This window comes from Pezoporus occidentalis, unplaced genomic scaffold (genome assembly GCF_034315485.1).
Source record: "Pezoporus occidentalis ecotype Australia unplaced genomic scaffold, CSIRO_AGI_Poc_V1 ctg227, whole genome shotgun sequence".
NCBI lineage: Eukaryota > Metazoa > Chordata > Aves > Psittaciformes > Psittacidae > Pezoporus > Pezoporus occidentalis.
This window is the reverse complement of record NW_026914148.1, coordinates 402,246-429,602: the sequence shown is the minus strand read 5'-3', so window position 1 is coordinate 429,602 and position 27,357 is coordinate 402,246. Positions and strand designations below refer to the sequence as shown.

Here is a 27,357-nt window from a genome sequence, read left to right as displayed (position 1 = left end):
CCCTTTGCATCTTAGTGATGATGGGACAAACCTACAACAATCCTAAACCTCAGCCATTGTAGGAGGCCATTGATGCATGAAGCTGTGTCACAGCTGTAAGGTCAGATTGTAAGCATCACTGCTGGCCTGGGCTCAGACTACAATGACAGTGGCCATGCAGACAGACTTCATGATTTATAGATGTTCAAAAGCACCCAAACACTTCCCTACAGTGTGTGATCTCTGGTCCCATGATGCTCTATGTATCCAATGTTACTGCGTTCAAAAGTTCTCCAATTTTCCTTTAAAAACAGGTAACTACTTATTAAAGGTAATTATTAAACTTTAAGTTTCAGCAAATGTTTAAAAAACAGTATGTTGTAGAAGCTCATATAAACTGCACCTGTAAGTGACATCTTTGCAATACTCTTGTATATAGGAGGCTCAAAGCTATTTCTTGCCAGCAGCAGTGATCCACAGACTTTAGATGTTGTTAAAAAGCTTACAATATCAGCAGGGCAACTGCTGCCTCTATTAGAAACATGATACTAAGATGCTGATTAATACCAGGAGGGGGCTTTAATCAGCCAAAGCCATATGCTATTTCACTTAAGATGAAAGTGCAAATGATAATCATTATTTCAGAAAGGATGTATTTAAAAGAAGAGCAGAACAGCAAGTGGCATCTTTTTATCATTAGAGCTTCTTCATGCAGCCCCTTTTTTTCTAAAGTCTTATAAGCTTTTATGAACATCTGGATCATTTCTTCATTATATAGGCTTCAAATATCATTATGTTTGATATAGCATTTATACTTGAGCTATGCTAAACATTTAAATATACAATTAATTCCTATTAATTATAGTTTTCAAACTGGTGAAATTATCCATCATTAACTTAATCGATTGTATTTTACCTTAAAATTATATTCACTCTTTTATAATCCCTACATCTAAAGCCATTTCTTCCCTAGGCTTTACGTGATGTTTTGCATGCTGTTTGTATAAAGGTTTGCCAGCCATTTTCAACTGCTTGTAGAACTGAAGCTGTCAGTGGCAGACCATTTTAAAATAGAACCTAATTCAGCTCAGTTGTTTTTACTAAGAAGTGATTCAGAGAAAAGGGGGAAAAAAAAAAAAAGGAGAATTTGGATCTGCAAGACTTCATTACACCCGATGAAACTTCAGTGCTGTGTTCCTTACACCAAGGCAGGGGGTGAAGAGAGTTTAACAAGAAGGGAGCAAAGCAATTCATTGGCTTCCACTCCATGTGGCAGTAATTCAGCATGAATGATTTAGAGCCAAAAGATTTAGAAGTCTGCAATCACTGTACTTGAACAATTAGGAGTATCTTTAATATCAAGTTATAGCACACCAAAAGAAAAAATTCTCCAAAAGTTTTTCTGAACACCCTGGCCTCATTTTAGACTTATTTATTCTGTGACATAAACTGGAACTTAAATTATGACACTTTCATTGAATGCCTCCCTGAGTTTTCAAGCCTGAAGTTGGATAGCTGTTTCCCTTCCTTTGGTACGACATTTGCAGAATGAAAAAGAGAAAGAATCAGAGGATTAAAAGCATCAGAACAGACCTGCTTAGTTCTCATCAGCCTGCTTCAGACACTGGAAGACAGAAAGAGCACAGGGAGCCACGACTGCCGTTAGCATGATGAGACACAGGTATCAGCTTTGTGGGGTGGGGTATGTCCAATGTGCAGTAACCCAGGTATTATCATTGTCAGATATTTAGTTCTCAGCAGTTCTTCTTTCAGAAATACATGGGGTAGGTGGTCAGGCTAAAAAAACAGGCCATTGTTTTCACACCCGTCAAGATGTCCTTAAACCCTTAATCTCAGTTTGCTCTAGGGCTCTTATCCAGAGCCATTGCCTCCCCACAGAACCCAGAGCATGCTAAGCTGGAGTTATACAGAAACCAATATAGCACAGAATCTATGCAGCAATGAAGTCCACCCTGCTAACCCAAACTTCCTTGGCAGAACCTCTTTAATTAGAGCTGAGGCTGGACTCTTACCGCATTAGAGCAGAGAGCATCCCTCAGGTTTCTGTACACCTTAAGAAATGAAGCCACTGGAAAAGACAATCTTAAATGTTCATCATCTTGAGCAGGTATTTTCTAGTTCCATCACACTTCTTCACTACTGTAGATTTTTCTCTGCTGGACCAGAATGTACTTAAATGACATTCTCTTGCATCTTTTACAAAGAATATAGTATTATCCTGGGTTTGAACAAGGGGTGTACAGAATACCTTCTCTGCTTAAATTTACCTAAGAACTGTTAAATACATCAAAAGGACAAAGATCTCTAATTCTCACAAACAAAGGTGTCTTCTCCCTGCCTTTGTTTTTACTGGTACTCTGTGATAGCAAATACTTTTTGTAATGCCAATTCTTTAAGTCAATTGTCTTCTGTAATTTCATACACGTCTAGTGATAGCTCTGGATGTCTCTTTCTTCTATTCAGATTATTTTAGGCTATTCTTCTCTTTATTCATTATATGATGTGATACTGAATGATCATTTTTGGCTCAAGATTCTTTAAAGTAATAGTTTTGATTTCCACCTGTGTCAGTATCAGAGATCCATGTGCTCCTGGTCTGCCTGTCTCCTAGGCTCCTAGTCTGGGAGGCTAACATACTTAAAAACACAGCTCCAGTGCCTCAGATTACAAGGAAGCTGATTCTACATTATTCCCCCTCTCTCCCATCACATGCTGGAAAAATCTTGCTTCTGTCAAAAAAACCCAGGTTGACTGACACTAAAAAATCCTGTTCCAAGACAGACACTAAGCAGGAGCTAAAATTTGTTTTATTCCTTCTGTAGTGAGACAAGGCTGTTGCTGGTTTTGAAAACTTGCAGCAGCATGTGAGACCCAGCAGCAAAGCTGAGCTGGCCAAGGATGGAATCTTCAGTCTGTTATAATCACGACTCTATTTCCTTTCAGCTCCTGCCCCTCTGTTCTCATTCTTACTCCTCTCCTCTAAATGAAGACTTTCAAAAATAAAACTCAGACACCTGACCCTTGGCTCACCTCCAGGTGTGCCACAATATGCCTGCTTGTCATAGGGACTGCTTTTGCTCTGGAGGGTAAAGCTTTTACCTTTGATCACTCCAGATGTATTTTCTGCTCATAGTAAACTGAAAATTACAATCATGCCTTTTGGGTCTCTGACAGTTCATTTGCCTATTGTTTCTTCAAATACAGCATATGATGAGTGCAGTGGTAAAAAGCTGCACAGTCTAATGGAGTTTTAAACCAAAATTCAGAAACAGTGAAAATGAACTTTCTCTCCACAAGTAAACTAGCTGCCAGGTGCTCCAAGGTCGAGACAGCAACATCCAGATCCAACAGGGCTGAAACTTATGTTTTATTTCAGAAGCTTCTAAGTCAAGGATGGCCCAAAGTTGCCTCTTTATAGTTCTACATAGTGTAGGTACCTCTCTTTGTAAATCACTCATGACTAAACACAGAGAGCAGAATACTTCCAGTTGCTTCTAGGTTGTGCAGAAGACATTCATATTGCACTTTGCAAACTTGTCCTAGAAAACAGACTGTGGCTGATTCAAGAACATAAGAAATATCATATTAGACTAGCATTCTGTCTCCAGCAATGGAGAAGTAACCTTTAAGACCAACCCTTTATTTCCTGTCTTTTAATAAAATAACCTGTCCACCTACATCTTAGCAATGGAATTTCTTCAAGAACCTTTTGTATGGATCCTTGAAAATCAAAGCATTGAAGTGCACCTCATTGAACTGCAGCAGGTTAGGAGCAGGATTCACCTTCCCAGGTGTTCCTGCCCAATACACCACATTTCTCCATGGACTCACTGAACCTTTTCTATATGACAAACTCTGCTCTCACTTTCCAGTTTTTCCCAGGATCCCTCTTAGACATCATTTTGTATTTCACTTACACAGCAATTGAGTAAACTCAGACAGAGGTACTCAGATGGATCCTGAAATTTCTCATGGTCTTCAAGGTACTTAATATACTCACTGAATGCTACAGCTAGAGTTTGAATGTATAATCTGAGCATCCAAAGGGCTCAGTGGAGCCCTTTGGTCCACTGAGGGACCAGTGGACCAAAGATCCACCACTAGATCCTTGACATCTAGTGGTGTAAAGGATGTCAAAAAGCGTGCATCACCATCTGGCTATATGACATAAAACCAAAGTCTTGTACCTTCACTGCTGCACTAAATCAGTCCTTCCTGAAGAGTGTTTTTGTAGGTTTTGGGTTTTTTTTTCATGACAAGGATCTTCAGAACTAATACACAGAGCCTTTAAAATGATTAAGGTACTTGGGTCCTAATGGTCTCTTTGCTTACAGAAAGGGCTGGTGCTTTCAGGATAGAGGATCCAGAGCAAACAAACAAACCAGCCAATTTAGTCAAGAGCAGCAAGGACTAATGACTGAGAGTCTCAGTTTGTACTAAACCACCTTGAGCTAGAGTCCCAGCTCTGCTTTTGACAGGCTGCAGGGCCTTTGAAAGTCTTTCTGTATCCACTGCACTCTGTAATTATCTTGTCTGTTTAGACTGTGATTTCTTCATGTCAGTGATTGACATGATACACTTGTACAGTGCCAGTAAAACAGGAGTTATAGCACAGCCCAGGGTAGGACCCTGAGGTGCCACTTTAGTAACAACATTCACTCTCCTCTTCTGCCACTGCAGTAAGCTATGTCTTACATTATAATATCCACCAGTTTTGGGCCATCTGGTATACATAAATGTCCCCATGTCTTCTTACATGTAAATATAACTCTTTGAAGATGCTTCTTACTGTTACTAGCCATTACTTGTTAAGTGCTGTCAGAGTTTTCTGCACTGTCTGAGAAAGAGGGGAATCCAAGCAGCCCTACAGTCCAAGCAGAGCAGCAAATAACTTGGAGCCAGGGTCTGCTTCCCATTGCAAGTGTTCCACAGGAGCTCACTGCTGTGCAGTTGCGGCAGGTTTTCAGGGAACTGGCAAAGGGGACAGTGTTTTTACTTTCAGTTGATAGGCATGTTTCTGAGTGTGGAGGGAAGTTTCAGGTTCAGGAAGCACAGCACATGACACTGTTGAACAAGGGAGGAGATTTAAAGACAGAAGGGTGGGAAGCATGCAAAAGAAACGACGAGGGACAGAACAAAATCAGAGCTGTTCTCTAGGGAGGGACAAACTAGATCAAAGCTTTTAAGGCTAAAAAAGATAAAATTTATATAAGAGGGATTAACTGGATGGAAAGTTTCAAAATGGGGTGGGGGCTTTGGTTGTCACATCCCTTTTAGTGGTCAGCATCTCATATATGTCAGAAAATTCAGGAAAGATCCATTTGAGACCCTACCTTTCTCTCTATTCCACAGAGATATCTGCCTTTCTGTGACAACAGCCCTGAACTTCAGAGCTACAGTATGACAGAAAAGTGATTCTGTAGCAGATCTGTTCTACTAAGCAGGGATTATCTTTGTATAAGATTTGTATGAAGTGCTCACACAAGTGACGCTGAAGAGCACTTTTAGACCCAGCTAAAGTACACACGATACAAAAAATCATCATTGCTGCTGTAAGCTGAACCAGTGTGGCACTCGGTTGAAGAATATTGCAGTCCAGCAGCCCAAGAAAGAGAATATACTTTGAACAAATTAAGCCACAGGTTCTTCTGTCTTTTAAAGATTCAAATGCCAAGATCCCCCCTACCCGCCAGTTCTATTTCAGTTCCCTCTTTCTGGAGAAATTGTACTGAGGATCATAACAAAAAGAGGTGATTAAGCCTCCTAGAACAAATACAGTTCTGTCTGCACAAGTGCTGAGGGGTAAAACTTTCTTGCTTCCAAAGTCTTTTGAGAGTCATGAAATTCTTTTCTTCTGTGTTGCATTTTGAAGTTGCTCCCCACGAATATCCTTGTCAGACAAAACTAACTCTCCACCTACTGACTGTCAGTAGTTTTCAGAGAGCTGACATTTAAAAGACTCAGAGCTTGAAAGCTCATCTCTCTTCTCAAAAGTTATATTTCCCAGCAAATATTTGGATGTCTACCAGACAAATAAAGTGAGTGTGGATGGCTCCATGTCATGGTTCTGCCACAGAGGTAAAGACAGTATAAAATTGGGATTTAATTTGACTGTAAAGATACTTGAGACAAAATAGTGTCAGTTTCAGCCCAGACTTCTATGTAACTGCAATTCTTTAAACAAAACATCTGAATTAAAAATTCACATTTGTAAATGCAAGACTAAGTTGGATGCTGTTGTCTGCGGGAACCACAGTTTCTATGAACAGTGAAGCAAATATATATTCTAACCAGCTCACTTTTATCCTGCCTTCACCGAGAGAGAAATATGTTTCTGGCTGTTGTTTCTGGAAAAATGTTTCCCTGAGCCTCTTCCACACCTAATGCTCTTCAGTCAAGACCATTTGAATCTGGTAGGGAGATCTGGATGAAATAAAAGATCTCTTTTATCCAGATTTTATTTTTTTGTCTCTGCACATTATTTTGTTAAGGAAGAATAGAAAGAGAGGAAAATTGAACAAATACAAGAGGTGATTGTTAGGAGTCATAGATAGCTTGCCAGAGAAAACGTAGGCATCCTCCTTATTAACCTTCCTCACAAGGTGTCCCATGTATAAGAATGAAAACAGATAAGTACCAATGTTCCCATGCTTTATAACCCACATGTTTCTAAGTTAGCATCCTAAGGCTGCATTTGGGCAGCTCTGAATGACGTATTTTCCTATACAGAAAATGTCACTCTCTGTTTATGTTTGTCTCTTGCCCATCTTCAAAGTGCTCATAAATATTATTTTCTTATAATTATTCCCAACAGAAGAAAAGACTGACAAGGACTTAAGTGCCTTGACCAAAACTATGGAGTTTTGCCTCCTGTTTCCCTGGATTTCTGTGGATACCTACTCCTCAACTGCCACACATCAAACATCCAATCATTCATTTTCTGATATATATCTGATCCTAATGGGTAAGGCTTGTTTTAGTGTCATGCAGGTTAATGCACATAAAGGGAGTTTGGCTATGTCTGGAAACTTACCTTTACACGTATTTATTCAGATACACCCTACCACAACAGGCACCCACTGCAGGGTTTTTATGCCCTGTTCATTAATCAGAACTATTTTTCAGTCTCAATCCAGTTTCTAGTAGACAGATGGTAACAGTAAGACACTGATATGTTTCAGACTTGAACCCTGCAGAGTTGTCTCAGCAAAGAAAAAGACTGGCTGGTGCAGAGCCCAAGCTCCCCTCGCACTAGCTGTGTGATGCTCCCTTTTCCAGGGCATCATGCCTTGTGCACTTGCTCTGCAAGTAAATCAAGCAAAGCACACACAGTTCATCAAACCAAGCTTTACACCATTTCATGCAAGCAGCAGAATAATACAGTAGTAATACCCTCTTCTATAGCCGCATTTCTAGTGACATCACTATAGATTCTGTGACTGAAAAATGTGGGATTTGCATCCAGAAAGTACTTTTCCCTTCATGGGAAACCTGTTTCACCTCCAAGAGTGACTATAATTCCATTACAGTCTCTAGATCATAGGTACAAACCAAATTAAATAATTGACTTTAATTCAGCACACAACTTTTGCCAGTGGTGAAACACTAGACACCACAAAGCATCCACTATAAACTCTGAAAATATACTATGTTGGTTTATATTTTCTTCTCTGATGCTTTTCCTGGTATTAACTCTGTATCTTCTCAAAATAACACATTGTCAAATTAAGCACAGTGGGTGGCACATATTTGATTGTTAAGTTAAACCATTGAAAGAGAACTCATTTTTTATAAATTAACAAGGTTTTTTTACAGCATTGCTGTCTTGGTTCCACACTTTAAAAAAAATCCTCTTTTCCTTAATCTTTTAAACTTGGGTTGAGCAGAGTTTTAAGGTTTGCAGAGCTGTTCTCCAGCTGAGTGTTTCCTTTTAGATATGCACACCTCCTTGTTGGACATTCATTATCAAACCTTGTGTTTGCCTTTTATCTACAAGTCCTCTTCAGTGTTCAGCATAAACTACATGGACACCTTGCAGATTGACATTTCTTCATTCATGCTTTACCTTAAACAGCATGCGAAGACATCAAAGAAGAGGAGCCGACTTTGATGTTACAAAATGAAAAACGCCTCGTGATTTGCCAAGACCAGGGGAACTTGTAGTTTGCTCTTTTTTCCCTTAAAGAAATATTACTGCTTTCCCCATGAATATGTGAAAATCTTTGCTATTTTCACCAAACTTGTTTAAACATTTTGTTCCTGGTAGAAAACAAGCCACATCTCATGGCAGTTTATTAAATACAGACCCTAGTGCCTAAACTACAGTGGCTTGAAGGAACGCACACACTTTAGTTAATAAAGAGCTTGTTTGTTTCACACCTGTGACTTTGACACACTCCAGGTGTCATGACCCCCAGCATCACCTCGCTAATGCTGATAATAACAGTGCATGCCCTGTGTTTTTCATTCACAGATCACTGACAAGGATTTAGAAAAGCATGGTCAGGCCTGTGCTGTAGATTAAGCAATTGTTCAATAAGAGATTTTACATGGTTTGGCCAAGGTAGCAAATAGCCAGCAATAAAACAGAGCAGCCCTGATCCCTGTGTGGATGCTTGACTCGGCAGCTCACTCTGCTCATGAAAGGCGATGGTGCTCAGCACTGTAACAGACACAAAATGTGCCAATAACCCTGGGAAGAGGCCAGCAGTATCTTATCAGAAGGTGCTGCACTCCACACTGGGAAAGATTCAATTTGGTTCATAATTTCTGTTCCTATTGCCTTGAAAAGTACCAAGGGAGGTTTCTTTTGCACATTTTCTTTCACTGTTTCAAGTGTCCTTATAAGGACAGTAGGAATGTACATAATTAGTCCAAGGCTAGAGAATAAAGACATTCAAAATGAACATTTGTTACTGATTTCCCAGACTACAGTGGAACTGAGAAGAGTATCATGAGAGGAAAAGATATGTAATTAAATGTGATTTCTTAGAATGCTGCCTAGCTAGGTCATTGCATATGTATTATTTGACTGCATTGCTACAATGTAAAGCACACAGTTCCTCTCCCTGGTACAAAATCCTTTGATTAACCAGCCTCCCTTCATTGGTGGAAGGGGCCAGCCCTTCTGTTGTTGAGCTGCCGGCAGTGTTGCTCGTGCTATTTCTTTAAGACTCTTCATCAGATGTGGTTTGTCAGGAACATGCCTAGACTGTAAGCCAGAATAGAGCTCATTTTCTTTGATGTGCATTTGTAATGTGCTGCTCCAAAAGGAGAGGAATGAAAACTTTGGTCACACTGTTAATCTGTAGGAACTACCTTTTAAGCAACTGGATGTGAGTATACTCTGCACATACCATACTGTCAGCTACTCCTTTCAAATAGAATTTTATCAATAATTGGTGCCAATGCAAGGACATACGTCAAACATGTGCCCCAGTTGATACAGCAAGAATGTATTTAGCCCAGACTTTCTGTTGTAGAGAGACCTTTTAATTTCAGTTTAGGGCCTGAAATTTTCCAAGCCAACATGTATAGCTACTTTACTTCATTTCTTGCTGTACTGTACTTAAAGACCAGCACAGATACAATCAATTTGACAATTTGGTTCCAGTGCTATATGTTTTCTACTCTAGGCTTTTACCCTGCAGCAAGTGTTTTGCATACCAAAAAGTCTGAAAGTGAAAGGGTTACACTTGCTTGAAGGTCCACTTGAATGACTGTGAGAAGAAAGCCAAAATGGTAATCAGATCCCTATGAGATCATATGGAAACCAGCCATGCCTGTTTCACAGAGTCTTCTGATGTTGCAGGGGTCTGTAAAACATTTAATCACTGGAGTTTCAATAAGTTGAGATTTGTTGTGAGTACTGTAGAGAGCATTCATCTTACATAAAATGCTGCCTGGTAATGCTCTTAGCGCTACATGAGCCAGAATGCAATCAAATATCCATGGGGATTTAGCCTTGCACCACCATCTCTGTGAAGGGGATACAGGATTTTCACAGCTACATAGCAGTGGATTAATATAACTATTCATTACAATTCATGGGAGGCCTGACCCAACTTCTGTCAGAGTCGAAGGAAAGATGCCATTTGATTTTACTGGGAGTTTGGATGGGTTTTTGTGTACCTAACCCTGCAACTGCTCTCCATTGCTGCAGCAGCTTTTCAACGTTCAGACATGAACCCTGCTGCCCAGGTGGCACCTGTATGGCTGATAACCTGATCTGATTACCCGGTGGAGTCCAAGTGATCCTAATTCTGTCAGACAACTAAGCATGGGTACAGAGAGGTTTAATAGCTAAACCTTGTCTACTTTGCTTTTATTTTATTCAAACCTGTGAAGTTCTGACTGACCTAGAAAATTAACTTAGCCATAAACCAGGTTGATGTCTGTCTCTGAAAGAAGTGAATGAGTAGAGTTTTGAAGATGGCTCTGCAAAACCACACAGATGTGACTGCAGGTGAATGAAACCCAAGTAGCTCAGCTCACAACATACCATCTCTTCTGGCTCAGTTTGCTGGAAGCCAAGAGAAAATCCTTGTTAGCCTATCTTCATTAAAGTACAAACAACCATTATCCAAGCTAAAAATGGACCTAGATAAAAGAGCAAATTACTCATACAGGTCAATCCAAATAACCACTTCCACTTTCTTGCAAAACTCCAAACCTGTAGACTGTCAGTGGACCTTAAAAAATGAAGAAATCTGAAAGGTATTTTATGTCTCTCAGGTGTTTAAAAGAAAACACCATTTTACGCGGTAGTTTCTGGTTTTGATACCAGTACTTAGTAGCAGAACAAGCAAGACTGTAGGTACAAAGTCTAAAAGATGGTTCAACATAAGATTCTATTGTGTTCTGTTTGCCTATACAAAAAAAAATATCCATTAGATTTAAAAGAGAGAGAGAGAGACAATGTGCTTAAAAGTGTTTCTTTTTGTAGTGTAATTTAGACCTTATAACATCCACACAGAAAAAATTATCTGGACAATTTTCTGTGCTGCTACAGCCAACCAACGGAAATGGATGCCTGTGATAAAAGAGCACTGAGTTTTCAGAGGTGGCTCTTGAAATAAGCCAGGTTTCAAAATGGAGGCCTTAGAGCATCAGTCCTTTCCCCTTGGCTGACAAGCACTTGCTGAAGAATGGAAGAGTTTTTTCAGTGGATATTTTGAGTGTCAGGTTAAAAAAACAACAGCACGTGAATTAATGCAGATTTTGAGGAGAATGATATTGCCTAAAAATACCATTGTTAGCGCGGGGGGGGGGGGGTGTTGACAGACTTGGCAGATTTCTGCAGCACCTTCTGACTGTATGAAGTTTTGTGTGTGTGACTTAACCTTTTTAATTCTGCCGTTTGGAGTTCAATCTCTGTCACTGTTGCCCTCTGCATTCAAATCCTTTGTAGACTCAATACTCCTGACACTCATTGTTATTCTGCTCTCTGCTTTCAGTGTTATTTCAGAAAGATTACCTCCTTGTCAAAGCACTGTTTCAGCCTACCTTGGAGGACTGTTTGTTGATCTCTAGGATGCATAAGAATCTTTCTGGTTTCTCTCGTTATTAGCTGGCCAAGGCTTGCCAGCACTAAAACGTCTAACAGAAAAATGTTCACAGTATTATTTATATCACTTATAGTAATATCACAACAATTTAGTGCTCTGCTGTGCTTGAAGGTTGTACATTACTGAGAACTGTTTATCAGGATCACATTCACTTCCTTTCACACACCCATCCCCCTTGCTGCTAGCACCCAGGTACAATACTACAGCACCTTTTTCAGGCTGCCTATCAGATGCTGTTGAAAAGAATTGCTGGAAGGCATAAGGATTAGCCAGGTGAAATCCTGCATGCTCCCTTTCTTTCCCAGGCCAGACACTGGAAAGTACAACATCTACACACTGTATTTATCCTTTTTTCTTGAGCCCAAAGTGAGTCCTGGTCACATTACAAATCGCCACAGATATCCTCCTTAAGTATTAGCCTAACTTTAAAGAAACAGTTGTCAGTACCAACTCAGCTGCAAGAAACTCTTTTTAGCAGCAGACTAGAGGCAAAGGAAACCGACTAAATTCTCGAGCAGCAGTTATGCCAGTTTAAGATGCCTACATCCTGACACAAACTATGCCTTTGCAGCAGCAGTGGTACACTTCTCTACCAGTATCAGTGTGTTCAGGCTATGGAACTTTCCCAGTCTGAATGGGTCTAATTTCCAGGAATGGTTTCAGCCAGCACCAGGACTTTCTGAGCTGCAGCCAACAGGGGCTGCAGGTCCCTAAGGCTAGGCTTGCAACTTCTCCTGCCTCTGCACTCCTTGCAGACTCCTTGCAGCCCTGCCAGTACCCTCTGACACTCCAGCATCTTGCTTGAGCACACTCAGTGTGCTCCCCAAGAGGAAAAGCAACCCCCCCCCCCCCCCGCTCCCTCCCTGAAAACCCACCCCCTACTAGAAGGCTAAAACCATGGACAAAAGTAGAAAACTAAATACTGTGAGTCAATAAATGGCAAATGAATCATCAGAATTATAATTGCAAGACTATTGCCCTGCACAAGGGACTGGGAGTTTTTGAAAGGACAGAATCACTTGTTTCCAGGCCTCCAGACAAGCTTCTGGCTGCTGAGAAACCTTGGGAAGTAACTTCTCAATGGTGAGGCTTACATCCCACCCTTTAAACACATGCAGCCCTGGCTGCTGTCAAAATTGCAATGCTAAGCTAAAATACCTGCTAGCATTGCCTATTTTAGTAGTATTTATTTAGTGCAGATTTGGGATCTTTATGAGGCATTGTGATCTCTGGAAATTTCATAAATAAACCAGCTTATTACTAGCCTAATTAACTGATATCATGTAGCTGTAAACCCTGGTTAAGGAAACTGGTCCATTTCCTCCACACTGGCAGATAACAAGCATTACACAGCAGTGACCTGAACATTTCTGTTAAATCTTTCCAGCATCTCTGAAACCTTCCAGAAAACAAGGGATATGTTGTATTTCTTGCTTGGCACTACAGCTATAGTACGTAGTACCACTGCAATGTGAGACTCTCATTTACCTTCCCCCAGTTGCACTTGCTGTTGCAATTAAGGGAGAACAGCTCATGTATATTTAAAGACTTAAGAAGTGTTATCACACTTTGAACTATTACATCTCTCGATCTAAAGATGTTATCTACAGACTAGTCTCCTTATCCAAAGAGCTCAGAAGTAGGAACTAGATGTGCAAACTCCTTCAGCAGTAAGCAAAAAAGGAAGAGGGGAAAGAAAAGAAATACAAAAAATAATTAACACCTCCCTCACCCCCCCCTCCCATTCCACTGCAAGTGGCCAACACAGCAAATTAGAGCTGACACTCTTATTGCTAATTGAAGTACTACTATATCAAACAAAATGATTAAGGACTTGACTGGGTCTAACCTTCTCTCAGTAGAGATATGAAACTCAGTCATGATAAAATACATGAGCAAGTCTCTTACTGTAAAGAATACATGTGATTATGTGATTCATTAGTGGCACAGCAGCCTTAACGATATGTTTTGTGTGTTAGTGAGGCCTCACAGCTTACAGGACGCCAGGTCTCCTGTGCATGCAGATGTAGCTTTGATTCATATTTCCCTTAAGGAATCCACTATTGTGGACAGTACTGTTCAACAAGTTCAGGCTGAGCACTTAGGTCTCAAAGAATGAACAACGGGGCTCTTTCAAAATTAAACCAGGGACACTTTAGAAAGAAAGATCGTAATAAAAAAAAAATGTGTGTGTTTCTATACCTTGTCATAACTTAATTACTGGGAATCAGGAATGAAATAGGCATTAATGATAGTGCCTTCTGAAAACTCAAGATTTCAGCTGAGACATTTAGCCTGGAATTAAAATAGAATTAAATTTAAATTCCAGAATCGACTGGAAGATGTACTGTAATAAAAGAAAATTTGAAGTCAGGCCTATGCTTCTAATTGAAGCAACTTAGCAATGCAAACATAGAGCTGACTATTACACTTGAAAGAAAGAGCATCTCTTCACACTGAGCATTTTCATCTTTAAGTCTCTATCTGAACATCATTACAAGCAAAGAATTCAAACCTGTCACAGTCCTTCAGCTTCACAACTTAAAATCTGCTGCAGAGCCACAGTTGCGCCATACCTTTCTCTCTTGAACTCACTACTGGTTCCTGTTGGAGCATAAGAAACTTTGAAACATCAAAAATTAATTTTTGGAGATGATTTTCAGAATTTTTTTTTCTGTATGTTTATCCTTAAGGTGATTTTCTACTCAGAGTCTGGCTCCCATGCAGTCTACATCAAAAGTTATCAGAGCTACAAACCAGTTAGGAAGTAAGCTGACCAACTTAACCAAGAGCCACCCCTGAAGGAAAAAAGAAATGACTGAAAGACATTAGGGGAGACAAAATAAACTAAACTAAATTTCATTCTGCTGTGCTAAGCTGGTCAGAGAATGCCCACTTTCCCTATATAGGGTAAAAATATCTAATATAGCTGTCTGGGAAAAATAAAATGCAGGCAAATAAGCCCGAAAGTTCTGAGCAATTTTCACACTTTATTGGTTGACAGTGCTGCTGATGGCCCACTCGCAGACAAGAGGCGACAGTCCCCGCCTGGTTATGAAATGGTTCCGTGTCCAGACCGAGCCACTCACCCTGAGGGAAGCATTGACAGGGCTGTGAGAGATCCCCTGCCAGCCATAGTGAGGCAAAACAAGCAGTTATTTTCATCAGTGATAGAACCAGAGCCGATCAAAACAAGCAGAAGGCACTGTTCTGTTTGGTCTGTACACTTTGTACGCTGCCACTTGAGAACTTAATTAGCCCACATGCTTCATGTTTCTATCTTTAGTCTGATGGCATACAGCTGTTCTTTTCAACATCACTGCCTACTGCCCTTTCCCTGCTGTTGGGGTACGATTGTAAACAGACATGGTGAGGTCTTCTCAGGTTTAACCTTCTGCCAGTGTGGCCTTGGCTTACTGATGAGCTGCCAAAACCAGGAAGTTTTGGCCCAAATCATGAGGTAGATCATTTTATTACCTCATGGGAGTTTTAACTGCAGATACACCATCAGCACAGGGACAGTTGGCACAGCCTCACATCCCAGACTAAAACTGCCCTCCAAAGCCAAATCATGAAAAATAATCACCCTTTTGAGGGCAACCATACCTCCTCACCATGCCTCAACCCTACCATACCTCATACCTCAGCTGAGGGGGCAAAGCCGGTGTTGCCTAGGGGCTGTGGTGGCAGCAAATGGTTTATCCTGCTGCAGCTGAGGTGGGTTTGGGGCAGAAGAACAAGCCCTGGATATGAAAATGCATTGTGAAAGTATGAAAGGATATAGCTTATTTCAGGGTATCAAGGCCTGGAGCTTTCCTTAGATTTCCCAGCATGGCAGATGGTGACCAAGACTATGCAAGGATTTAAGAATTAAGAAAAAAAAACAAAGCAAACCAGGCCTGAGGTTGTGATGATCTGTTCAGGCTGGAGTGCAGGAAACACCTACTGAAGATGCCAAGCTGGCATTGCCCTCAAGCTTGAGGAAAGACTCAGCAATGAGGCGTGAGCTCCCACTTCTGGTTGCCTATGTGTTTAGCATCAAGATGAGCATCAGCACCCCTGTGCCCAGCAGTTTCAAAGCAGGAAAAAATACAAAGCTGGCTTTATAGTCTGAAGGTGCCAAGGGAAGAAGGGAATACACCTCTGCAGTACATGTGATAGATGAAGTTTTCTAAATCTCTTTGCTTCTGTAATTTCTCACACAGGGTGTCATAGGCTTGTACTTTCAGCTGGGACATTCCTGTATCCCAGCTGGAACGCAGCCGGCATCCCTGAGCCCAGCCATAACCCCCAGTTCAGAGCACAACTAATTTTTCTGAGCATTTAAGAAGTTACGCATTTATCTACTCCCAAGATTTACCGTATCAGTATCCTCCACCTCCTGCCTCCCCCCCAGCCTCCATTAGTTTTTGTCTCTTGTAATCATTTTTTTCCTCACATCCTAGAAATTCCTGCCTTGCTACCTCGACAGTGATGTTAACATCAGGTGCTGCATATCATGCCACACTCAGGAGCTTTACATTCTTACAACATGGCAGACTTTGATACAATTACAGCTTGGCTACATATCTTAATTTATGTTACAGTATTGCTGTAGTGATATCAGAGACAAATGTTTAATTCACAGAACCTCAGTTTCAAATTACAGTCCCTGAATGCAAACAGCATACTTCAATATTTTTTCATCAATTTCTTAGTTCCTAAAAATCAATTTTTGTAGAGTTTTTACACTGTACATAAAAGACTGTGTCATCAATTAGCCTTAATTCTTCTTTTTTTTTTTTTTTCTTTTTTGGAAACCTCTTTGTAGGAAAATCTCATATTTCAGCAATTTGCATTATCCACACAATCTGCTTTGAAGTTCTAAGTTATGGTAAGAAAAGGATCCACTTATCTGCACATAAAAAATGTTCAAAGCTTATAAATTCCCTGAAACAGATGTACATTATCATTGGATTTGCCTTTCTCTCTTTGCTGTTGCATGGCTAATAGAGTTTCATGTGCCCCCTCACATCCTCCCCATTTAGCATCTTTTCTCTACAGAAGCATGCACCCTACTGTGCCAATCCACACTTCAAAGATTTCTGTCTATCTATTAGAAACAAAGCACAAAGTGAGAACATATGGCCCCTTTTAAATTTCCCACATTTAAGTCAATATCATTTCTTTTCTCCTTTGGCAAAGAAACATAATAAGGTTTATCTTCTCCCTTCCTAAATCTGCTGGCTCTCTCAAACTGCTTGTGCCAATTCAGCAGTTACTTTGCAGTATCAGACTTGGCAGCACATATGAAAACAAAATCTCTAATTTTTAAAATTGCTTTTATTTCTTCAGATCAAGAAGATGCATTTAAATGATGAAAAAGGACAAAAATGTAACTGCAGACTTTCAGATAAGTGGATTTTAAACCCATGAAAGGGCACAGCAGAGAGTCAACAGCAAAAAAAAAGAAATATTGTCTTGTTCAAGTTCTTTTCACAGTGACATCTTTCAAAACGTTTCCTATCCCCGACTTAAGGGGTGGGAGAACATTTGGAAGTTATGGCCTTACTGAGTACAAGCATATGCTTGCCCATGTCCCAGGGCACACACAGACTGGCATTGAGGGCAGTGATCAGGCAGTACGAGGCGCTGATGCCCCTCTTGAGGAAAAGCAAGAGTTACTTGCCTTGAATTCATTCATACTCCTAAAATTTCTCTGTCAGGGTTACACACATAGTGACCATAGCTGGAAAGAGTTAATGGGCCTGGAAATTTCAGGCTGCTTCTTTGGAGTGACTCCATCCTGCACATCCTTGGGGAGGTGGGTAACAGGGCATGCAGGATGCTTATGGTGAGGTCTGCTGTTCAGTGGATTTCCTTTACATTTCTGGGCAATAAAAGTGGTATCTATATGAACAAAGGCTCCAAGTAAAGTAAACTTCATTTACTATTGTTAGAAAGATCAGCAGTCACATAGTATCCTGTGAATGCCGAATTTATGATTCAGTTATAAGGAAAGGGGTTGCATTGATGAAGTTTTTAGCAGACTAAGGTATGAAAGTCTTGCCCTGCTCCTGAAAACACTATGACTTATGCTTTTAATTCATAGTCAGTAGCTAAAATGACTCTTTATTTTGGACTCCTAAACTGTCAAGATTGTAATCTTTAAATTAATTGATTTTAGCACCCATTTATTTGACCAGGAAAATTTTTATAAAAACCTGTCCCTGATCAGTGCAAGCTATAAGTGTCCCAGGGCCATGATTCCAAGCCCAAACTACACTAAAAAGAGTGTAAATTGAAGTACCTCTGTTTACATCTGCTGATCCAGTAACGCTGCACAAAGTTTCCATTGAAACCCATATAAGTCACGTATGCAGAGCCGCTGAGGGTTATGGCCTTAAGAGATGGCACACTCAAACAGTAAGAAGTTGTGATTATAGACATCAAATGTAAAAAAAAAAAAAAGTCCCCGAGAAGACTGTAAAGAGACAGAAGGAATGAGAGGCCACAGTGCTGCTTTTTGCTTCTCTTCATACTTTTGCACTTACTGGAAACTCCGAGTCTCTTTAATTGAGCTTTTCCTCCACTCTATTCCTTGCAGAGTGAGAGGGTTAATTGCTTCAGACTGAAACATTGCAATTTTCATACTCTTGCTTCCTAATGGCATGTTGAGTATGCAAGGATGCCCTGGGCAAGCATTGCACAGGAGTCCATACAGCACTCAGAGAAGGGCGGAATAAATACCTCCAGTCCCCATGGCCATGGGTATCTATAAAGCACTGTATTTACAACTTTAAAAATCAGCACTGGACAAGTGAGACCTTAATGCTCAATTGCCATAGCATTTCACTGTTTATCTTAGTTGCACTAGCATTACCAGTCCTGGTTGTTAACAACCTCAAGTGGCACTTTATTCATCTATCAACAGTCTTATCCTGTGAACAAGCAAGTGAAGAACTATAAACACCCACTCCAAAGACACTTTGTAGGTTTAAGCTAAAGCCCACAGAAAGACAGTTCACAGAACTCCAGTGAGAACAGACAAAATACAACCTCCAAAACAATATTTTAATCTACAAAGTTTTATTTGTCTTTTTAAACTTGTAAACAATAAAAAGAGCTTATCAAATATCTGAAATTAGTACAAGAAAAAATGATGACTCATACAGCAAACTGCATTTGAAGGTCCAAATTCCAAGACATGCATGGGGCATTTCTGGCTTCCATTTGTGAAGTTGAAGACAAATTTGGCCCAGTTTGTTTGGTGTTTTATTAGAAAATTCACAAAGCCTCAGAGTGCTATATTTCTTGAATGGAACAGAATGGGAAGGATTAAGTGTAAGAATAAGCACTCAGCACCAGAAGGATCTGAACCCCTATCTTTATCCACAAAGTACAGGCTCACCAGAAGAGTACATCTCTTACCTGGTAGCAGTTACAGGCTGCATTGGCTATACAGACTAGGCACTCAGAGGAAGACACAGACCCCACTCCATAGGCATGTCATGAAAAACAGAAAGCACAGTGCACATCATTAGCATTAAGCCTGTTTTTGCTAACGTTTGCCCATTGCCAAATTTATTAATCCCCTTAAAAGATATAGAAGCTTTGGGCAACGTTTGACCAACTTATGTATGTTTGCAATCAAACAGAAAAAGAACTGAGGCTACTATTCAAAACACATTCTACAGGAATATTGAAAACATCTGTAGAAACACATTCCTCTGCTTCTGAAAAAATTTCCTTCAGCTTGGACAGGGACTTGGGAACCGGGGCATCATCTATTACCCTGTTACAGCCCTAGTGGTGATTATCTACAACTTCTCTTTCTTGCGTCTCCCACTGCACACTGGAGATTGACCTCTTCTAGGAAGTCTTCAAGCTTTCCCAGTGAAAAGCATCCTATGAACTACTCTTGCTGTTTTATAAGCAATAAATGTACCATAAGAGATTAAAAAAAGTAACATGAATATAGTTTCTCCATACAGTGTTTTCCTGCCTCTTGTCTGTCTCCCTCTGCACCTCTATCAGACAGTTCTATGCTATCCATACATATCTCAAATCTTTCCATTCTTCCGTTGTCTTTCTTCAAGCTCTTTCACAGTAATCCATCTCATAGTCCTTAAGTCCTGCTATTTTAAAGCATATTTTAAAACTCATCCGTATGATTTCTATCATTTTAGCTCAGTAGGATCAAATTATCTAAATTATATAGAAATATAAAATTAAATTAAATCATAATTGAAAACCTCATTATTTAATAACTATAATCCAAATTTCAAATAAGATGCATTTCAATGTCTACTAAACAATTTCAATATAAAGTTATTTGCTTTTCTGTCTCTGCTCTTTTTAGCTCATTTTTAGCACATTTTAAATGTACACAAGCAAAAAAAAACCCAAAACTACAAAACCAGCCCCTTCCATGTTAAATCAACTGAACATGTCAAATATGAAAAAAAAAAAAAAAAAAGTGATAAACTGAGGCTGGTTTTGCTGCTAAGTGCATTAAAAAAGAAATCTTCCAGAAGATGTTTAGAAAACACATTAAGTGTTTGGATTTTCAAACATGTTTCTGCTTGGTACCTTTGAAAAAAAAGGGAGCCTGACAACTAACAGGATGCTGAATTTGACTTGGTTCCCAGCAAAACCATGAATAAGTCATGTTTGAAAACGTATTTTCAGATCTTGATGAATTTCATCAAGGCAATTGAAGGTGAGCCTTGTTTAGCTGACACGTTTCCAAACATGAACATTCTTGTCTGTATTCCAGAAAAAAATCATGGTGAATGTTTTGCAAATTTTTTAGCATGATGAATTTTTCTGAAGTACAGTCTTGGCCACAAAGGGCCTAACTTTCCTGCTTATTGGAACACAAATGAAATCTGTCATTCAATAATTGAGGTACACAATGAGATATGGAGAACAGTAAGCATTTGTTGTATCTGTATATTTATGTGGCAACTTGTAGACTGTTGAGCATACACAGTACTTATCCCTTTACAAAAGATCACCTCTGTCAGAATCCACCTTGTGCCATTCACTAACTTCTGCTAGACAACACACACATGTATATATATATATATACACACACACATATATATATACACACACATATACAACTTTAAAGTACTCCAGCTATACTTTGCTGTTCTGTGCTTATGATGACTACAGTAGGAAGGCAGTTATAGCAGTCACGTATTTGGCTTTTTAATTTGGTGTGGCCTTAAGAGGCTGGTCTGCCAATATGCCAGGAGAACTGGTACTTCATCATCGGAGGGCAGAACTGGGTCTTCATATCTAATAGTGACTAAAGAACATGTGGATGTTTCAAAAACATCTGGAAGTGCCTTGAGGTCCTCCAGTGACATCAGTATAAAGCACAATATTTGCTGTTAATCTTCATTAATTTACCAGCTTGATCTCTCACAGTAAAATTTCCATTTAATATTAGCTACTACAAAACCATCAGCAGTAAAATGCATAAGAAATAAATACTGAAATCACTCTCTGCATATTATGTAGACTTCAAACCCACATTCCTAGAATGAAATTATAGGTACCCTGAAGCCAGTGGGAATCTGGCAGTCTTCCCAAAGATTTCACTAGGACAAAGATTTTACTTCATTATGCTTAGCTTAGTTTACTTTGTGTAAGCTGGTCATGAAGTTGTGAGAAAAGCCTAGCAACCTTCATTTTCAAAAAAAAAACTGGCTTCCCAAAAATTGGAGCTGGTAAAGGTGAGCAAAATTTTTCCACTGAAATTTTTTTCAGCAAATAAATAGTGCAAACTTTGGGATTCACTTTGTTTTGCTGAAGTGTTTTTTTTTGTAAAAACAGAAGTAGTAAGTGAAAAAACTAAAGTTTCCATTTGGAATTACTTTATCCCACTCCATTTTACTCTTAAATAATAATAATTTCTTTTTCTTTCCTCAGAAATGCAATTTTTTGTTTAACCAGAAACTAATCTATTTTAAATTCAGATTCAGCCACAGTTTTGAGCAACTTAAAGAAATATATACATATCTGTTTTAAATGGTCTTCAGATTTAAAAACAAGCTGAAAAATCAGTTATTCAACACAGGTCTAACAGTAGGGGACAAGAAATTTAACTTTGAAACTTGGTAGTTTAAATATAAAACCGAAGCATACTCAGTCCATACCTTATGGCCTGATCCTGTTCCCAAATATGTTAATGCAAGCTCTTTCATCAGTGGGATATGCAAGCCCTGACAGCAACTGCAATAAGCCCCTGAAATCCACAACAAGAAGGAAATCTACTTTCTGAACCAGCAAAACTTTAATTACCAGGGGGTTCTCTTGGCACAGTTTTTGCTGTTAAATAAATAAAGCATTTAGTCAAAACCATCTATATTTACTATACAAAATACTGAGAAGCAAACTTTTTTAAAAGATAGAGAAATTTAAGATTCTGTGAAAAGAAGCTGTGCTACATGTTATTCACACCTAACACACGTAACACAACTGCAAAACAGTACATAGATACTGTATACCCATAGATGGCTGGTGTAAAGTTTTAGTATGGGAATGCCACGTTATTAAAATGTATTTGTATTTCACAGAATCTGAGCAAGGTAAATTTGTCTGTTGTATCCCCAAATACAAGAAACCAAAATAAATCAATGCAAGGTTATAACCAATGGTCAGTTGTGTTACACTTCAGAGTTGACTTGGCAAAGCTAGTACTGAACGCTTTTCAATCAGATAGGATTTTGTTATTCGTGCTGTTATCTTTTCCAGCAAAATATCTTTGGGTGAAAGATTTATCCCCCTCTGTTGCCCCTTCTTAGAAAAACCCACAATTCTGAAAGCACTCTTGTTTTCCAGAACATTTTCTGGCTTTCGGCAACAGCCTGTGTTAAAAAAAATTGACTAAGGAATAATTCCCACCTCCCAGTTTTTCTGGCAGGTGCTCCCCTGAAAAGAGAACAGCTTTAATTACATCATCAAAACAAATAGCATGGCATCCCTTCTTAGCCGGAATGTACATTTTTGTGTTTTGCATGCGGTATAAGTAAGTTACTTGAATACATCAGACTTTGTTAACACTATAATATAAATAAGCTTATTCCTTCTACTAGACATAAAATGTCTTTTTTTTTTTCAGTCCATAATCATATATACATTGAAAAAGAATGATACACAAGCAGCAAAAAGGCTTAGAATAGAACAACTCAGTGGTAACTAACCAAATTTGTGGCCTTTTCATATTTTTAATACAGAAAATTCTGTATGTAAATATTTTTGGACTTTAGGAATTTTAAAAATAAACAGAACAGTATAGCTGTCACACAGATCAAACACATTTTAAAAACAGTTTGTTAGATTTAACAGAACACACTGCTGACAGCTAAAAAAAAAATAGAATAAAATAAACCAGATTTTTTAAAGAGGACAATAAGTCTAAACAACTGCTGATCCAGAGAGACAAGAGATGGACCTAATTACCACGAAACAGTGATTCTATTCCAATTCCACAAGAAGGCAAGGCTTTAAATTTTTCTTTCAAGGTTGATGTCTCCATGTTCTTAGAAAGGACAACATCCCTCTAAAACTAGTCAGCAGTAATGGGGTAGTACCCCATTTTGGACTGATCAAAGCTCTAGTCAGAAAAAAAATACCCTAATCATAAAGGGCTTATAACAATGCGGGATAATTACATTTTACAATATATACTATAGACAAAATACCACAACACTTTAAATAATTAAAACCAAAAGCAAATACTTTTATAGAAAAATTATATTTTGATGTCAGGAGTTCTCTAAGGTTCCAAAAGTAACATAGGTGTTTTTCAGTCACTTTCTACCTGCAAAATGGTGATCTGTACAAAACACAACTGAATGTATTATAGATGTGGGCCCCATAGAAACTAGAACTTGACCTAGAACTAGAACTACTGACCCTTTTTTTCACTTTTTCGATTTACTTTTGACCTTCAAATTTCTCAGCATCTAGTAAGGTCTTGTGAATATGGTCTCATTCTCCTTCATGGAATGGAAGCCCTACAATATGGAAAAAGCAAAGAGGCCAGAATGACTGTGAATTATGGTTTTTTACATATTGAATTGTCTCAAAAATTTGTAGGTGCTGGGGAAATTTAAACTGGAGCCACCTAAGAAAATGCCATGGCATATGCTTCTAAAAAGTCACTGTTGTGGGAAAAAAAAAATAAAATGCTAATATTCAAACCACAGATTTCTAAAACACAACAAAATGTACCTGAGAGTGTGCATATTTATATATATATATATTTATACTTTATATATATTTGCCAACATTTAAAGTGAGAAAGTATATTTTCCTCAATTCTTTCTCAAAACAAAGAACTGTGGATTTAAACAAAACAAAACTCTAAGCAACCTCTCTCCTTCTCAAACCCCCAAGAACTGTACTTATTGCCCAAGCATTAAAGTTTGGTGATGCTTTTGAAAAACCCATTTCACATCCTCCTCTTTTCAAATGGTTACTCCAAACAGGATGGGGAGTAAGCAAGAGGAAAAAAAAAAAAAAGGAAAAAAAAGGAAGTATATTTAAATATTACCCAGTATATAACAGACTATATTTGTGTCAGTGAAGAATCTCCAAGAAAATAAAGTGTAAGTTGTACAAATGTAGCTCTGTTGATAAGTATAGCTAATATTTCCTTGTAATTATTAAGATAATTTGAAAGGATGTGAACACAAACAGGCTACACGAACGCAGTATATTAAAATTCCCCTTTTGTAGCACATTACAATCAATAAAAAAGAAAATAAAATCTGAATAATACTAGAGGTAGCAGCTGTTTGTATTTTCCATTATTCTGAGTATCTCTGGAGTCCAACCCTTCGAACATTGCTCCCCTGATAGAAGGCTTGTGTGCGATCAGCCGACATACAGCAGAGTGGTAAGCTAGATGTCTGCAAGAGTGTTTGAAGTATCTTTCCTACTACAGTGGAAGTAGTACTTTTAAAGAAGTGCGTTGATGACCTGCATTAAATCACAGCTCAAAAACCTATGGCTGTTTGCTGTTTTACAGCCACTTAAAAAAAACAGTAAACCAACAAGGTGTTTAAGTAAGCTATGCCATTCCACAACATATAAATAGGGTAAGTTTTAGGAGTCCTGTATAACCTCTAAAATATATGCTAGTTGAATATTAATGGAGTAACAATAATATTAATCATAGTAATGCCTTAGTTCTGGTATCACAAGAACACATTTCCTTCATATGGGATGATTCTTGGAGGATGTTGGTGGGATCTCTTCTATGTCTGGTAGAAGTGATGGTAGTGGTGGTGGTGCTCGTGGTGATGGTGGTGTTCATGTCTTTGTATCATCTGTCCAACTTGGCCTTCATATAAAATAACTGTGGGTAGGTCTCTCACATGTTCCTTTTCCACAACTGTTCCTGGAGAATGGAAGGTTTTGCACATTTGGTGATTCTCCTTTGCCCTCTGCTTATGCTTCTTGTGAACCTGTTGAGATTGCAAGGGAAGGTAAGGAAGATTCTGGCCCACCCTTGCACTAGGGGAAGCCATTGGCATGGGTGCCCCTTGAAAAGGTTTATTTCTAACTGCCCTTCCAGGATGCAGAGGGGCAATGTTTTTGCCCTGGGCCTTGGGAGACCTCACAAAGTGCTTGCTGGAGTCCTGGTTCCGCAGCCTCTGTTGGATTTCTGCAATCTTGGCATACGAACTTTCAGCCAGATTGATGTGGCTTGGATCCACCACTTGAGATTTCCTATGGTGTGCATGGAAGGTTTCAGGTTCATGAGAACGGGATCTAGTCTGATTCACAGCTCTGCATGGTGGGTCATGTTTTTGAGCTGCTGGAGGAGATCCTAGGAAATAACAAGCTGAGTTAGTCATCTTGTATTTCAAAGTTTTAATTACTAGCATGCAGTTGGCAGGGATAGCATTATTGGCAGAGTGATTTTTTCCTAAGGAAGTGAATGCAATTATAGCTGTCTAGTTTAATTACACTTAATAATTCTGGCTAGTAAATAATACACAGACAAGTACATATCTATATAGGAGTGAACGTCTGTCTGTATGTATAAACGTCTTTATATTATCCTGCCTTGGTCATCATCTATCTGAAATTCACCAAAATAACTGTGAGTGGAATAGCAAAATCTTGGCAAAGGATAGGGAAAGGGAGAAAATTTAAATCTCTTTAATGTGGGGACAAAAGCCAAAATTCCAGGTACGAACCCACATTCTCCTATTTTTTGGTCAGTAGCAAGTACAAAAGATATGCTGGTATCATCTTGGGAACAAACTCTAACATCCAAAAATCAGTCCTCGCCTCACCCATAGACTAAACTTAATTAGATGTAGAGATTGTTCTCCTAGGCTCACCTCCAAGTTCAGCTACACAAACAAGCACTTCAAAGCAGGCTTGCAGCACATTAGCCACTCCATTGTGATACCACCTTCACTAGTAATTATCTTGCAGTATTCACACAGTCCAATTCCTTACAGTAATTCATTACAGACAAATCACACAGGTTCACAATTCACTGCCCCTGATGTGGAACACGCAACTGAAGACAGGAAAGATGAAAAGGTAAATTACCAAATTACCTGGCCCAAACTTTGATGTGTAGTTTTCTATTCCTGCTAGATCCAAATAGTGGTTTCTCCTTTCAATGTTCTCATCAACACAATGACGATAGCACCCACTTTGCTCTGGATTGTTCTCACTCTGGTGATATCTGTCAGCAGGAAGCAAAATTACAGTTCAGCAGAACTTCTTTAAAGTTGTTATCACCATCTGCAAACCAACAACTGATGGCCCCTTTGAAGTGACATGAGTTGCTCACAAAGAAACAACAAACACTTGAAATCCTGGATGACCGGATTTGCTAATTTGATAGGCCTGAACTGACTGTTCTTTCCCCTCATATAAATCGACCCCGATGTTGCAAAGCAAGGGAGGCCTTCAAATTGTATTACACATGCAAAAGCAAATAAAACTCTTCCTAGGGTTTATTACATTGTGACTTAGGGCCAAACCATTCAACTCAATCTGGACATGCCAAAGAAAACCTACTCTTTGATTCATGACTGTTCCCAACACTGTGAGGAAGCACTGGGGCAAGCCTCATGTCAGGCAAGTCACATGTATCTGCTGCAGAAAGGCAACAGGACTGGTTTAGTAACTAGAGAAAGCCTGAGAAGCGAAGGTGTTGGCCAGGCACCCAGAGATAACTGCCACTTTCCAAAATACAATTAGTAGGGTCAGATAATAAGCTGGATTCAGAATCTTGACTCCTTTTCCTGCTCAACTTTGCAATTTTATTTATAGCACAACTATTTCCTGAGAATGAATATCTGAAATACCATTCATTTATGAGGCAGAAAAAAATCAGACAGAGGTTTACAGTAGTGTAGCCCATAATGCCGAACAATTTAATTCAGCAATTTAAATGGATGTCTGCAGATATGAACAATATTTTTAATATAACAAACAGGATAAGCAGTCAACTCTTGAATAAGTTGCTCCCTGTCGTTCAGATAGTTCAGTCTCCAAGTCCACAAGATAGGCTTTGCTATTTCGCTGTGAGATTGCACTGTCAGCCTTAGACAGAATTTGGCCTTGTATCCTACACCAGTTGCTAAATCTGGGCTCTATACTGTATGGTGCCTAATACTATGCTTTAAGTCTATTAACACATTTCCAGGTTCCCAAAGGCTGCTGATCCCACTGAGCTTTGGCACAAACTGCTTTCCTGGTCTAGTGTATTACTGTTCAGGGACATTACAGAACTGAGTCCCCTGTGTCACTGTCAGACAGA

At 39.1% G+C, this 27,357-nt stretch overlaps 1 protein-coding gene across 1 annotated transcript in view; it reads right to left on the bottom strand.

The window, feature by feature from the left end:
- Window positions 1-18,618: 18,618 nt before the first annotated feature.
- NKD1 (NKD inhibitor of WNT signaling pathway 1) overlaps window positions 18,619-27,357 on the bottom strand; it is a 113,826-nt gene continuing 105,087 nt past the window's right edge. The window contains exons 9-10 of the mRNA XM_062621077.1: window positions 26,144-26,274; window positions 18,619-25,398 (exon numbers count right to left, since the gene is read on the bottom strand). Of these exons, the coding sequence (XP_062477061.1) occupies window positions 24,824-25,398; window positions 26,144-26,274 (706 nt within the window). The 3' untranslated portion in view covers window positions 18,619-24,823. The remainder of the gene's footprint in view (window positions 25,399-26,143; window positions 26,275-27,357) is intronic.